Source organism: Mesoplodon densirostris, chromosome 3 (genome assembly GCF_025265405.1).
Source record: "Mesoplodon densirostris isolate mMesDen1 chromosome 3, mMesDen1 primary haplotype, whole genome shotgun sequence".
Lineage (NCBI taxonomy): Eukaryota > Metazoa > Chordata > Mammalia > Artiodactyla > Ziphiidae > Mesoplodon > Mesoplodon densirostris.
Window position 1 is genome coordinate 119,312,460 of NC_082663.1, and position 12,313 is coordinate 119,324,772.

Consider the following 12,313-nt stretch of genomic DNA (forward strand, 5'->3'; position numbering starts at 1 on the left):
GCTTTCAGTCTTTCACCAGAGTGTGTGATGTTAGCTGTGGGTTTTTCATAAATGCCTTTTATCACGTTGAGGAAGTTCTCTTCTATTCCTAGTTTGTTGAGTGTTTTTTCCATGAAAGAAGTGTTGAATCTTGCCAAATGCTTTTTCTGCACCAATTGAAATGATCATGTGTTTTACCCCCCTTCTTTCTATTAATGTGCTGTATTATGTTAATAGATTTGAAAAAAAATTTATTTATTTTTGGCTGCATTGGGTCTTTGTTGCTACACGTGGGCTTTCTTTCGTTGCGGTGAGCGGGCTTATTGCGGTGGCTTCTCTTGTTGGGGAGCATGGACTCTAGGCAGGCGAGCCTCAGTACTTGTGGCTCATGGGCTCTAGAGCACAGGCTCAGTAATTTTGACGCACGGGCTTAGTTGCTTCATGGCATGTGGGATCCTCCCGGACCAGGGCCTGAACCTATGTCCCCTGCGTTGGCAGACGGACTCCCAACCACTGCGCTACCAGGGAAGCCCCTGTTAATAGATTTTTATATGTTGAACTATCCTTGCATTCCTGGGATGCATTCCACTTGGTCATGATATATAATCCTTTTTAAAAAAATAATTTTATTTATTTATTTACTTTTGGCTGCGTTGGGTCTTCGTTGCTGCGCACAAGCTTTCTCTAGTTGTGGCGAGTGGGGGCTGCTTTTCGTTGCGGTGTGCAGGCTTCTCATTGTCTTGGCTTCTCTTGTTGCGGAGCATGTCCTCTAGGCGCACAGGCTTCAATAGTTGTGGCACGTGGGCTCAGTAGTTGTGCCTTGTGGGCTTTAGAGTGCAGGCTCAGTAGTTGTGGTGCACAGGCTTAGTTGCTCCACGGTATGTGGGATCTTCCTGGAACAGGGCTCAAACCTGTGTCCCCTGCATTGGCAGGTGGATTCTTAACCACTGGGCCACTAGGGAAGTCCATAATCCTTTTATTATGCTGCTGTTTGCTAGTATTTTGTTGAGGGTTTTTACATTTATAGGGAATACTGTTCTATAGTTTTATTTTCTTATGATTTCTTTGTCTGGTTTTGGTATCAAGGTAATGCTGGCCTTATAGAATGAGTTAGGATGTGTTCCCTCTTTTTCAATTTTTGGGTAGAGCTTAAGAAGTATTGGTGTTAATTTTTCTTTAAATGTTTGGTAAACTTCACTGGTGAAGCCATCTGGTCTTAGAATTTTCTTTTGTGCGGTTCTTGATTACTGATTGAATCTCTACTTCTTTTTAGGTCTATTCAGATTTCCTATTTTTGCTTGAGCCAGTTTTGGTAATTTGTATGTTTCTAGGAATTTGTTTATTTTATCTAGGTTTCCTAATTCGTTGGCATTAATTAATTGATTGTTACTAACAAATTAATTGCTTAGTATTTTTGTTCTTGTTACTGAGAAAGCAGTGTTAAAATCTCCAACCAAGATTGTGAATGTCTTTCTCTTTTTAGTTCTGTCCATTTTTGTCTTTTATTTTTTGAGACTGTGTTATTAGGTGCATACAAATTTAGGATGCTTATATCTTCTGGTAGACTGACCCTTTTATCATTATGAGATGTCTCTATTTCTAGTAATGCTTCTTACCTTTAAGTCTACTTTGTCAGTTATTAGTGTAGTTATACTGGAGTCCTTTTGCTAGTGTTTGCATGTATATCTTTTTTCTATCCTTTTTCCAAGATTTCTGTCCCTTTATATTTAAGAGGTGTCTATTAATCTTTGCCTTTTAATTGTACCATTTAATGAATTACTAATATATTTGAGTTCAAACATACCAGGTTACTCTTTGTTTTCTCTTTGACTCATCTGGTCTATATTGCTTTTTTTTTTCTCCTTTCTTGCCTACTTTTGGATTATTTAAGTATGTTTTAGAATTCCATTTTCCCCTGTTAGCTTGTTAGTTGTGAATTCTTTTAGAATTCTTTTTGTCGTTTGCAATATGCATCCCTGACTTATTAAAGTACTTTTTACCACATCCTGGGAAATGAAATAACCTTAAAATGACTCAACTTCATTTATTTGTCTTCTCAACTTATATACTACTGTTATCATCCTTTTAAATATTATATCTCTTTCTATATTTTATTCCCCAGAAAACTTTATTATTGTTATTTTGCACACTCAATATTCATTTAGACTTAGCCACCCTTTTTGTTGCTCTTCATTCCTTTCTGCTTCTCCATGCTTCCATCTGAGATAACTTTCCTTCTGTCTGAAAAATTTCCTTCCTTTCTTAATTTCAGGTGTTTTGCTGAAGTATGACCAGAGTGTTTCCCAGGGCCCCTTGTCCTTGGTGGGCCCTGAATTCCAATTTTTGTTCTCTAGTCCTATTGACCACTGAGTTGCTCACCCTTTTGTACACTGCTTGAGAATTGACAAATGCTTCAAAGAGGAAAGCTGCTCCTAGTCAGCCTCACCACCTCCATGTTTCCCTTATTTGCAGGATCTTTAGCCTTGAAGTCCTCATTGCTCTTATATTTCTCCAGTGTCTTCACATAGATGTTTTATTAATATTTTGACCAGCAATTGTTTCTGATGGGAAGGTTCATCTGCAATAAGATAGTCTGTCATTACTAGGATTGGAAATCTTGCCTGGTTATTGATTGATTGATTGATTGATTGTGGTACGCGGGCCTCTCACTGCTGTGGCCTCTCCCGTTGCGGAGCACAGGCTCCGGACGCGCAGGCTTAACGGCCATGGCTCACGCGCCCAGCCGCTCCACGGCATGTGGGATCTTCCCAGACCAGGGCACGAACCCGTGTCCCCTGCATCGGCAGGTGGACTCTCAACCACTGCACCACCAGGGAAGCCCAGCCTGGTTATTTTTTGATTTTGCACCCCTGACTGATAGCTGGGGAATGTTCAGTGTGTGTGGAACTCAGGCAATATTATCAACATTACCCTCATATTCCTCAATTACGAATGTACACATAAATGACTATATACATGTACACATAATACATATATGTACATGTAAAATATACACATAGACTTATGAAACATACTATATTAAGGCACACATAGGTCATTTCTCCTTAACCCTTTGGGAAAGGTATAGAAAATTCTTGCTTGCCAGCTACTTATAAAGCTTTCTATCATTGTTTTTTTTTTTTTTTTTTTTTTGGTTTTTTTTTTTTTTTTGCGGTACGCGGGCCTCTTATTGTTGTGGCCTCTCCCGTCGTGGAGCACAGGCTCCGGACGCGCAGGCCCAGTGACCATGGCTCACAGGCCCAGCTGCTCCGCGGCATGTGGGATCCTCCCGGACCGGGACACGAACCCGTGTCCCCCGCATCGGCAGGCAGACTCTCAACCACTGCGCCACCAGGGAAGCCCTCTATCATTGTTTTCTGAATTATTTTCTGTGGTGTGTGCATGTCCCACATGATGTTAATAGAATCTTTGCTAAAATGGTGCTAAGGTCAATAAATTTGAGACACTGTATGTAGAATCCTCTCCTTGGAGACTCTTAACACACAGAAGCACATTAAAAACTCTGAGGGCCTCCCTGGTGGCGCAAGTGGTTGAGAGTCCGCCTGCCGATGCAGGGGATACGGGTTCGTGCCCCGGTCTGGGAGGATCCCATATGCCGCGGAGCGGCTGGGCCCGTGAGCCATGGCCGCTGAGCCTGCGTGTCCGGAGCCTGTGCTCTGCAACGGGAGAGGCCACAACAGTGAGAGGCCCGCATACCGCAAAAAAAAAAAAAAAAAAAACTCTGAAAGATATAAACTTATTTGATTATGAAATCCTTTTCTGGGGGGAATTCCTATTCCCATCGGTAGGTGAATCTTGGGAAACACTGCCTTATAGCAAACCTAGATCCACAAAATCCTACACCAGTAAATATCTAGTGTTCAAGGGTCTTTGTCTTCTCAAAGGTGAAGTGCCACCAGTGTTTCCTCAAACGTGGACCCTGCAAGTCTGAAAGTATGCACATCAGATGTTGGGTTTGGAGGGCTGGAGCCCCTCTTCTAATCATTGGTTAAAAAATGAAGGCAGAACTTTGGGGTACAGTCATTCCCAGATCTTTGTCTGTTTGTGCCTCCTGGTGTGAAACCATCTGCTTGGGCTCCCTAGGTCCCAGTGCAGCTCAGCATGGGGTACCCATGTGTGTTGGTGGAAATTGATTTTTGATTCTCTTAAGACCAAACTCTCCCTCACTTCACCTACCTCTTGGAGGTCTTGCCGCCCCTCTGTACAGGTGAGAGGGTGAGACAGTTGTGACGGAATACACAGAGCTTCTGCTCAGGAGCCAAGAGGCCTGGGTTCAAGTCCTGGTGCTGTGTGACCTTGGGAGAGTTAACCATGGAGTAGCGGGTCAGAGCATGGGCTTTGGTGTCAGACACACTCAGCCCTCCTCCTTCCTTGCTGTGTGATCATGGGCACGTCACTTCACCTTCCTGCACCTCAGTTTCCTTACCTGTCAAGTGGGGATAATAATAACACCCACCTCACCTTCTCTTTGTTGTGAGAAGGAAATAAGATAATGCATGTTGAGTACAATACCTGGAACATGCTAGGCACCCAGCAAATGTCAGCTATTACAATACATCATCTAACCTGACTCCTTCATCTGGGTTTGAGGAGAACCCCGACCTCTCATGATGCTTGAGGATCAAATAGAATCTTGAATGTGAACAAGAGTTTTGTAAACTCTCGGGAGACAAAGGGAAACCCAGGCGGAGTCTTGTTTCCATTACTGCCCTTGATGCTGCCTTATCCCTTCTGGCCGGGCAGGGCAGGGTGTGGGGACCACACCAACCTCCATCCCTACTCTCAGGCAGAACCATTTCTCCATTACAGAACATTGGCAAGAAGATGTCCTGCCAGCAATTCATTGCCAACTTGGACCAGCTGAATGACGGACAAGACTTTGCCAAAGACCTGCTGAAGGTATAAATTGCTAAGGGTGCCTGTGGCCCCAGCTGTGTCCAGGGTGGGTGGAGAGGAGAGAGGTTTCTGCCCACTAAATCCTGATGGTCAAGATTCCTAATTCTGGGGTCAGGGTCGTGATGACTTTGGGACAGAGGGAGAGACCATCCAGCTCAACATGTGACTGTTATGTGTTCCCTGAGTTAGTCAGAGGGATAGGCTCTGTGAGGTTTGTTTTTAGTGCTCCACTGTCATTATTGCTGTCATGGTAATCCTCAAACTTGCCACCCATTGTCACAGCCGCTGCCACCATCACCATGACCTTTATCACCACTACCACCTTCACCACTACTATCATGATCATTACCACAGGGAAAAGCCCACTCATTCTTTCAACATCACCAGGAATCTAATTTTCTTTTGAGGCTGAAGCCCAAGGTGGAACTCTGGCCTTTCAATCCCTGTCAGTTCTCCACCTTGGAGGAAGAGGAGCAGGTTTCTGGGGGGTAGATGATGAGTTCAGTTTTAGATAGTGAGTTAGAGGGACCTGATGATATCAGGTGGGCAGTTGAATAGTGAGTCTGGAGGTCAAAAAATAAACATTGCCTCCATCACTGTTCTTACCATAATTATGTTCTTCACTGTCAGGAAGCACTTAAAAGTGTTTTTGTAAGTAAGATCAAATAATCCCAGTCCCTTCACCCACCTACTCCCTGTCTACTCATCCACCCATCTACCCATCCTCCCATATACCCATCCTTCCATCCACCCACCCACCCTGCAACTCAATCATTCACCTGCCCATACACCCACCCATTCACCCATCACCCACACATACACTCCTACACAGTCCCCTATATACACTCCACATCCACTCACCCATTTCCCTGCCCATTCACCTACCTACCAACCCATCCACCCACTCATCCTCAAGTCTATCCAATCATCTAAAAACGAATCTACCCACCCATCCCCCATTTATTCACCCATCCAATAAATAAGTGTGAATCAAACACCTACTTTGCCCCACTGGCTGAAAAGATGCTCCCTCACCACATCCACATTGCTAGATGGAGATTTCTTTGACTGTTCATTGAACTCCTCTCTCTTTTTTTTCCCCTCTCCCAGACGCTTTACAACTCCATCAAGAATGAAAAGCTGGAATGGGCCATGTGAGTAGTGCCCATGGGCACAGGTATGGGGAGACTGAATTACGGGGAGGGGGAGGGGGAGTGGCTGGGGGTACTGGGAAGTCACGCCGGTTACTCTCCATGGTGCTGATTTCTCCCACCCAGGGCCCTGGTGACCCCTGGCCAGCTGGCCAGCTCCTGGTGTTGAGTTCCCCTTTGGGTTTGTTTTCTGTCTTGATAAAAAGTGTGCAATGTTTACAGCTATGGAATAGATTGAACTGTGGGTTTAGTTTCATGATGTTCACAACAGGTTTTCTGTTCAGGGGATATTTCCACTATTCCCAATGATGATAGCTCTTTCCCCTCGGGGAGGTACACAGGCATGAGCTATGAGTCCCTTTACAACTCCAGTAATCTGACCATGTTGAGGTGGTGATGCTGTTGGCAATGGGGAGAGGTGACTGCCCCCTAACTTCTTCCCCTGTGAGGGCAGAGAGACCTGGAGGTGCCCAGCCATCTGGAAAGAGGTGTGGTGACCTTGCTGATTGGGGAGACTAACAGCCTCCTGAGGAAAGTTGCCACTCCACTGGGGAGTTGCTGTACTCCCCAGGGCAGCCTGGGTCTTTGGGTCCATGAAGAGGTCCCAGGCAGGGATTGTTAGGAACCCCAGTCCAGCTGGGGAGAGCTGGCATTCTTATACCAGGGCTTCTAGGCTGGGGAACCTAGACTTTAGGGGCCTCATCTACTGACCTTCCCTCCCTCACCATGTCCCTGGGGCTTGGGCAGTCTGGCCATGGGTTACTGCTCCCTGGGGCTGGGCTTTCAGAGAGGAGAAGAAAGACAAGGAAGGAAGCCTGAAGGTAGTAAGGTCTCCAGCTTTGTGATCAAGGGTGAAGATTGCAGCTTGGAGACCAAAAATCAAAGCTCAGAGGAGAGATGTCAGAATTGAAGACTCAGGGGAGGGGACAAAGGTCTGGACCTGTGGTCTGGAACTGGAACCTCCTTATCTCTGCTCTTTACCTCTAACTGGCTTCCAAAGGAGTGTTTTGTGGGGAGAGGGCATGTTGATGTAGGGATGAGGCCTCCATGGAGGTGGTACTCAGGCCTAGTACTTTCCTAGTGATGAAGATGAGCTGAGGAAATCACTGTCTGAGCTGGTGGATGACAAGTTTGGGACAGGCACAAAGAAGGTGACACGGATCCTGGATGGTAGCAACCCCTTCCTGGATGTCCCACAGGCTTTCAGCGCCACCACCTACAAGCATGGTGTGCTGACCCGGAAGACTCACGCCGACATGGATGGCAAGAGGAGTGGGTGTCAGCGGGGAAGGGGCATGGGGAGGGATGCTAGTCCAGAGGGGGTCCACACCCCCTTGGCCACTCCTCTGGTAATGCCCATGCAGGCAGACGTGTGGGGGACACAAGGGAAGAGATATCGGGGTGGTTGGTTGTGGCCACACTACCCGTGCCCCCCTCCCCAGCGCCCCGTGGGAGGCGTGGCTGGAAGAAATTCTACGCGGTGCTCAAAGGGACCATTCTGTACCTGCAGAAGGTGAGAGACTACCCCAGAGTCCTTACCCAGAAAGGGCCAGCTCAGCCCCTGCCTTATGGTGTCCAGAGAGTCCCGGGCAGGACCTAGAGCTTAGGCAGATTCTGGGTCCTCCCTCATCAAAGGCCTTACTCGGGCTCACGAAGGGCTTTGGTGGTTTCAGGGAGGGGTCTTTTGAATGTTCAGGGGTTCAGAGGATACACAGTGTAAGGCCTGTTCAGGCTTCTGAGACCAACTGGGGAGGAGTGCCTAGTGAGTCTTCTTGGGGTGGGCATGGCATCAGAGTGGCAGCAGCTTGAATAATGGTGGGATGTACAGGGACAGAGAGAAAGAGAGCAAAAGGGAGGGACAGTGAGGGTGCAGGAAGTATGGGTCAGTAAGTCAGAGCCTGGTGATGACAGAGGCTTGCCCAACCCCTACCTGGCTTGTCCAGGATGAGTACAGGCCTGACAAAGCCCTGTCTGAGGGCGACTTGAAGAACGCCATTCGTGTGCACCATGCTCTGGCCACCAGGGCCTCCGACTACAGCAAGAAGTCCAATGTGCTCAAGCTGAAGACAGCCGACTGGAGGGTCTTCCTCTTCCAGGCACCGTAAGTAGGAGTGGGAGCACCCTCGCTCCCACCCTGGGCTCAGGACCTGCCCCATCCCCTCGCCTCGTCCACCTCAGGGGAGGCGCCCTTAGCTTCCCCTGCACAGCAGCCATGAGAGTGAATGTATCCGTAAACAGCTTGGGTCCCTCCCCAGGAGCACTGGTTCTCAAGTGTGGTTCCCTCAGCATCTCTTGAAAAACCTGTTAGAAATGCAGTTTCTCTGGTCCCACCTTAGACCTCCTGAACCAAAAATGCTGGGGATGGGCCAGCAATTGTGTTTTAACAAGCCCTCTAGGTGATTCAGATGTGCACTGAAGTCCCTAAATACAGGGCAGATGGGATCTTTATCATCCTCCACTTAAAGTCGGGGGGACGGGTGCAAAAGACTCACCCTACAGTTTCTCCATAAGACCTTCATTCCACTCCCCTGCGCTCCATCCTCCTGTGACTTGAGATTGGGGTTTCATGTGTCAGATGAGATTAAAAGGGGGGAGGCTGGTAAGTGAGCTCTCAGGACAAGAGTGGATGTGCCGGGCCAGGTAGTGGGGCAGGGACGAGATGGCCAAGTTGGGGTGACCAGTTGCCCAGCTGCCTCTAACAATCCCCTGCTGGTGTCACACTCACTAGCTCCAGGCTGTTAGCTCTGAACCTGGCTGGGCAGCTTTATTTCCACATGAAAATCCAGGTCTTGCCTGGGAGCTGGGACAGAGGGGAGCTCCCTACACAGATGTGACCAGGCCCATCCAGCCCCCATCCTGCCGTCCTCCCTCACTCCTTTGCCCACTTACACGGAGGTCTTCATGCCCTCTCTGTGCCAGGCTGGTGCTGGGTACTGGGTGCTGGGTGTGGGATAGGGAGTCCTATTGTGAGAAGCCAGTGCGCTCTCCCCTCCCCTCCTTTCCCCAGGAGCAAGGAAGAAATGCTGTCCTGGATCCTTAGGATCAACCTGGTGGCTGCCATCTTCTCGGCGCCCGCCTTCCCAGCTGCCGTCAGCTCCATGAAGAAGTTCTGTCGGCCCCTGCTGCCCTCCTGCACCACTCGCCTCTGCCAGGTACAAGCTCCTGGGATCACAACACCACCTCCCCAGGCTGCCTCTGCCGTGCCAGGCCCCTCATTCAACAGCCCTCACCTCAGCGCCTATCCGGCGCCTGGTCCTGGGCTAAGAGACAAGGGCAGATATTCTCCTCCAACTCCACCGCACCCCATCCCCGTTTACAGATGGGGAGACTGAGGCCACACACCACACAATGGTCTGGGTGTGCCAGTGGCAGTGTGTCCTGTGGATGCGGTTGTGGTCTGTGGGCATAATGTGTGTCTGGGACGAATGGGAGAGAATGTGTGTGTCACAGGGAGCGAGCGACAGGTGAGACTTGGCTGCCCCTTCATCCAGGGCTCTTTTGCTGCCCTCACCTACCCTTAAATATTTTATTTGTAATCCTTAAAAAGCTCCTACTCATGAATACTCCATTTTTCAGAGGTTTTTTTTTGAGAGGGGAGGATAAATGGTGGGCCACTACTTGTGAGGTGGAGGGCAGGGGCAGCGCTATACTTCCCTTCCTGTCAGGGCCCTTGTCCGGGGTCTTCTCCACAGACCCCTGGGGCTGTGCAAGCGGTGCACACTCCCCCCACGTGCACACATGCCATTCAAGCACACGCATGTTTATGTGTATACACACGTGCTGTGCACCCACACCTACACCACACTTGTGTCTGCGCGCGCACACACACACACCCCACACACAAATGCATGCAGCCCAGTGCCTGCATGGCACAAAGGGGTCTGGCTGTGCTGTGATGGCTGGGGTGTACTGTGCACTTGTCTGTGAGTAACAGTGTCTTTGGGTATGATCCTGGGTCTGTGGCCATCAGCCGTGTCCGGGCATGAATGTGAGAGACTGTGTGCATCGTATGAAGCCAGGGGGTGCCGAGGCCGGGCTGCCCCTTGGTCCAGTGGGCTTGTGTGCATGTGATGGTTCATAGGAGCCAGGGGCTGTGTCTGGGTGACTGTGTGTTTGTGTAAGGGAGTGTCTGCGTCCACACACAGTGTGAGGGTCTCTCATCTCCTGAGCCTGCTGGGGAGGCTCTAGGAGAGCTGATGCCAATGGCAGGAGGGGAGGAAGGAAGGCAGCGGCGGAACGCTCCCTTGGGCCTAGACCCGGCTCTGCCCCTGTGTATTTGACAACCCTGGCCAGGCCTCAGTTTCCCTTTGGTGAAGCAGCTCCTGTGGGATAGCCCTGTGACCTCCTGAGAGTGGGACCTCACAGTCCATGGCTTGTCTTTGCAGGAGGAGCAGCTGCGTTCTCATGAGAATAAATTGAGGCAGGTGACTGCAGAGCTGGCTGAGCACAGGTGTCACCCGGTCGAGAGGGGCATCAAGTCCAAGGAGGCTGAGGAGAACCGGCTGAAGGAGCATTATCTCACGTTTGAGGTGGGCCCTTCAAAGGAGGGGTTTTGAAGAACAGGGCTAGAGCAGGAGGAAGAGGCCAGCTCCTGCCTTCCACATCATTCCCTGACCAGGGGCTCCTGCTTTGGGGGCTCCCCTGTAGTCGTGGACTGTGGTCTCCTGTGGGCCTATCTCTGCACAGTCCAGCTGCACAAACAATTGTGCCCTCACTTATGTCTCTCAAAGAGCACCAGACGGGCTCTACCAGAGACCCCTGTCACCCCTCTACATCTTTCTCCAAGCCCCATCCTCACCTCCCCTTTCCCCATAGGCCCAGCTTCTCGGGAAGTTTTTACGACCAAACCACAGAACTCATAAGCTCTCTCCACGTGACTTTCCCCCCTTGTGTCTCCTGTGCCTCTTTCACATAGGTTTATCAAGCAGAGCACCTTGGTCTTTCCTTCTGAGCTCCCCCTTCTTTCCATCTTGTCTCTGCCCCCTCCCCTGGTTCTGCCCCACCGTGGGGTGAAGGATGGCGGGGTGGACTTGGGGGAGGAAGGCAGGAACCACTTGTCCATTTTGGACCGACCTGCACCAGGGGGGTGGACAGACACAAGAGAGGCTGAGACCAAGTCAGGAAGCCCCTGGAGCAGGAAGGGTGGGAAGTCGCCCCTCTCAGCCTCTAGATTTCCACTCTGATTTTCTACTGCAGCATAGAGGAGAGAGGAGAGCTCCCAGGATTGATCCTGACCTTTTGAAAAACATAACACTTTATAGCTTTTGGAAGTCTTCTCCATTTCACTCTCTCTGTGATGTAAAAAAAGCCACACTGATTGGCAGGTGTGATTCTCTTCACTTCCCTTGTATTGATTGATTTAATCCTCATATGAACTCTGTGACGTGGGTTTTGTTATTATCCCCATTTTAAAGATGGGGAAATTGAGGCTTGGAGAGGTTGGATCATGTGCTTGAGGTGACACAGGAAGTGCAGGAGCCAGGATCCTAACCCAGGCAGTTGATTGTGGCTCCAGAGCCCTGGTCTTTCTCACCCCCTGCCTGGCTTAACTGGGGGTGGTGGGGAGTGGTGGGGAGAATGAAGGGTAGGGGAGGTGAAGCCCAAAATGAAGGGTCTTTCAGCTCCTGTGGCAGAGCTGGGTAAGAACAGGGTCTTGTGACCCTTAGTCCCTGCCTCCCCTGGGACTGCAGTGAGGGCCTGAAGCTCAGAGTCAAGGCCTCAGACACTGCCAAATCTCCCTCCTAAATGTTTACCAATTTACAGCCCCTTTAATAGCTCATGAATGTGCCTCTCTCTCCAGGCCCTCACCAACACTGGACATAATCTCCATTAATCTGATAGGTTTAACAAGTGGTGTCTTATTGCTGTTTTAATTTGGATTAAATTTTTTTTAAAAAAATTGTGGTTAAAAAGCATAGCGTAAAATTGACCACCTTAACATCATCTTATCATCATTTTTAAGTATATAGTTCAGTAGTGTTAAGCCTGTTCACATTCTTGGGCAACCAATCTTCAGAACCTTTTCACCTTCCCAAACTGAAACTCTATAACTATTAAACAAAGACTCCTCAGCACCCTCCTCCCAGCCTCAGCCCCTGACAACCACAGTTCTACTTTCTGTCTCTATGAATGTGACTACTCTCTAGGTACTTCATATAAATGGAATCATACAGAATTTATGTTTTTGTGACTGGCCTGTGTCACTCAGCACAATGTTCTCAAGGTTCATCCCTGTTGTAGCATACGTTAGAATTTCCTTCCTTTTT

General features: G+C 49.1%; 1 protein-coding gene across 1 annotated transcript in view; it reads left to right on the plus strand.

Annotated features, from left to right (window-relative positions):
- Positions 1-12,313, plus strand: part of PSD2 (pleckstrin and Sec7 domain containing 2) — a 55,628-nt gene that overhangs the window by 41,088 nt on the left and 2,227 nt on the right. Inside the window, exons 9-15 of the mRNA XM_060092002.1 lie at positions 4,810-4,899; positions 6,007-6,050; positions 7,129-7,319; positions 7,490-7,560; positions 7,991-8,148; positions 9,055-9,199; positions 10,433-10,576. Coding sequence (XP_059947985.1) covers positions 4,810-4,899; positions 6,007-6,050; positions 7,129-7,319; positions 7,490-7,560; positions 7,991-8,148; positions 9,055-9,199; positions 10,433-10,576 — 843 coding nt within the window. The remainder of the gene's footprint in view (positions 1-4,809; positions 4,900-6,006; positions 6,051-7,128; positions 7,320-7,489; positions 7,561-7,990; positions 8,149-9,054; positions 9,200-10,432; positions 10,577-12,313) is intronic.